General features: G+C 40.2%; 1 protein-coding gene across 1 annotated transcript; it reads left to right on the top strand.

Annotated features, from left to right (window-relative positions):
- Nucleotides 1–215: 215 nt before the first annotated feature.
- Nucleotides 216–1,580, top strand: LOC113016294 (leukocyte cell-derived chemotaxin-2-like). Its single transcript, XM_026159028.2, has 4 exons — nt 216–363; nt 755–866; nt 953–1,104; nt 1,192–1,580. Exons 1-4 carry the CDS (start codon nt 339–341, stop codon nt 1,449–1,451), a joined length of 549 nt encoding a protein of 182 aa, XP_026014813.1. The 5' UTR covers nt 216–338; the 3' UTR covers nt 1,452–1,580.
- Nucleotides 1,581–1,856: the final 276 nt, after the last annotated feature.

Raw genomic sequence — 1,856 nt, 5'->3', positions numbered from 1 at the left:
GACACCATTACTGATACTAATACTTTTAGCTTACATATTTAACTTTTGAAGTTCTTTACCACGGCTAAAGCCATAGAGTTAGATTTAGTCTCTTGTTTGGATTGCAGAGACCTGGACCCTAATAAAGACTCAGATTTGCAAATACTGGGATTACTTGCGTAACCAAGTGATGCAACACAAGCACAAACAGACTCAAGAGTTTCATCATCAACATTTGAATAATCAAAACTCCAGAATGTGTTTGTTTTCAGCTGCTGACACATTCAAACTGAAGGCTATAAATGCTGTGAGAGTAACAGCAGAAACTCAGTATCTGGATCAAAGCTGAAGGTCTAAAGATGAGACGCATCCTCGTTTTACTGGGTGAGGAAATCCCAACAGCGATTTAGCCGTTTACATGTTAAACCTGTTAGAGGTCAATATTTCTCAATGTTTTGGTGGTTTTATGCATTCAATTTGTTCCTACCAACAACATATAACGTATAAAAATTCACTGCGAATGACACGAGAGCAGAAGAAAAAATGAACTTAAAACACAACTTTCGTCAGTAAAAACATAAACTTACATTTGGGCTTGTGTCTGTTTACCTCAATGCACATTTAATTAGCATATTTATAAACTGTTTAAGTAAAACTTTAACCAATCAGCTAATAAAATTGTTTTTAGATGACCAAATTTAGTTTATTGATAAGATTTAAAATAAAACGTTAAGGTTGCATCTATGAAAGTCTGAGTATTTCTGTGTATCTCCAGCTGTGGTGTGGATGTGTGATGCTGTTAAGTTCGGTCAGCTCTGCAGTGACAATGTATGCAACACCCAGAGGACATCAGACAGCTGGGGAGAGGGACACTACGGAGCCTCGCGGTAAGCTGTGAACACATTTTTGTTTTTAATGTAAGGCTGGATGATGTGAAGCAGCTGCTCACAGCTGGATGTCTGCTGGATTTCAGGGGTGGGAGACTTCACAAAGGTGTGGACATCGAGTGCAGTGACGGCTCAGATGTCTTAGCCCCGTTTGATGTGACAATCAAAGGGAGCCTGATTGTCTATAATGACCCCAATAAGAAAGCTATCGACGAGGGCATCAACCTCTCAGGAGAAGGTCAGTCCACCGCCCATCTTGTTACTGATTGTGTTATTGATCCTGGTTTCGATTTAATGACTGAGTGGTTGTGTTTGTGTCCTGCAGGTCTTTGTTTCAAACTTTTCTATGTGAAGCCGATCAAAACCTCAGGAACGGTGGATAAGGGTGAGAAGATTGGCACAATGCTGCCCATGCAGAGCGTTTACCAAGGGATCACCTCGCACATCCACGTCCAGATGTGTAACAGAAGTGAAGACCCCACAGAGTATTTCTCTGACTTATGTCAGACTCGTGTCCCTTCTGAAGAAACGGAATTAATACCAGGACGATTCTGGTGGTTTGATCTGCCACACTATTACGCCTAAGAAAGAAGCTTTTACTTATTCTTTTCTTAACTGTGTCTGTTTTATCTAAAATGGCTTGCACAGCTTTAATCCTTTTGAAAATGGAGCATTTATTCAGCCTTTTGATAATTAAAAAAATTGAAATATTAATTTGCTTTTGACTTTGACTTTAGAGCTTTTATTGTCATTGTGCTGTTTCTTGCACAGCGAAATTGGGTAGCTGGAACACAAAGGTGAAATATTGAAACAGAAACATTGTGGGGCTGTATACAAGTCCAGTTATATAATATCCTTTCAGTCTATTGGTTTTGCACCTGATGGATCTGAACCTTTTTCCAGAGGGCAGGATGGAGGTAGTCTTTTATAATTGCCCTGGCTCTGGAGAGACATCTCTAGCTGGCACGGTCGAGATGTCCAGGGAGACCG

The sequence above is a fragment of the Astatotilapia calliptera genome, chromosome 23 (genome assembly GCF_964374335.1).
Source record: "Astatotilapia calliptera chromosome 23, fAstCal68.1, whole genome shotgun sequence".
Classification (NCBI taxonomy): domain Eukaryota; kingdom Metazoa; phylum Chordata; class Actinopteri; order Cichliformes; family Cichlidae; genus Astatotilapia; species Astatotilapia calliptera.
This window is presented reverse-complemented; position numbering and strand designations above follow the sequence as displayed.

Bases quoted from the DNA above. Each gene is read 5' to 3' on its own strand.
- LOC113016294 (XM_026159028.2), top strand. From the start codon at position 339: ATGAGACGCATCCTCGTTTTACTGG. The intron at 364-754 runs GTGAGGAAATCC...GTGTATCTCCAG, and splicing joins ACGCATCCTCGTTTTACTGG to CTGTGGTGTGGATGTGTGAT. The intron at 1,105-1,191 runs GTCAGTCCACCG...TGTGTCCTGCAG, and splicing joins CATCAACCTCTCAGGAGAAG to GTCTTTGTTTCAAACTTTTC.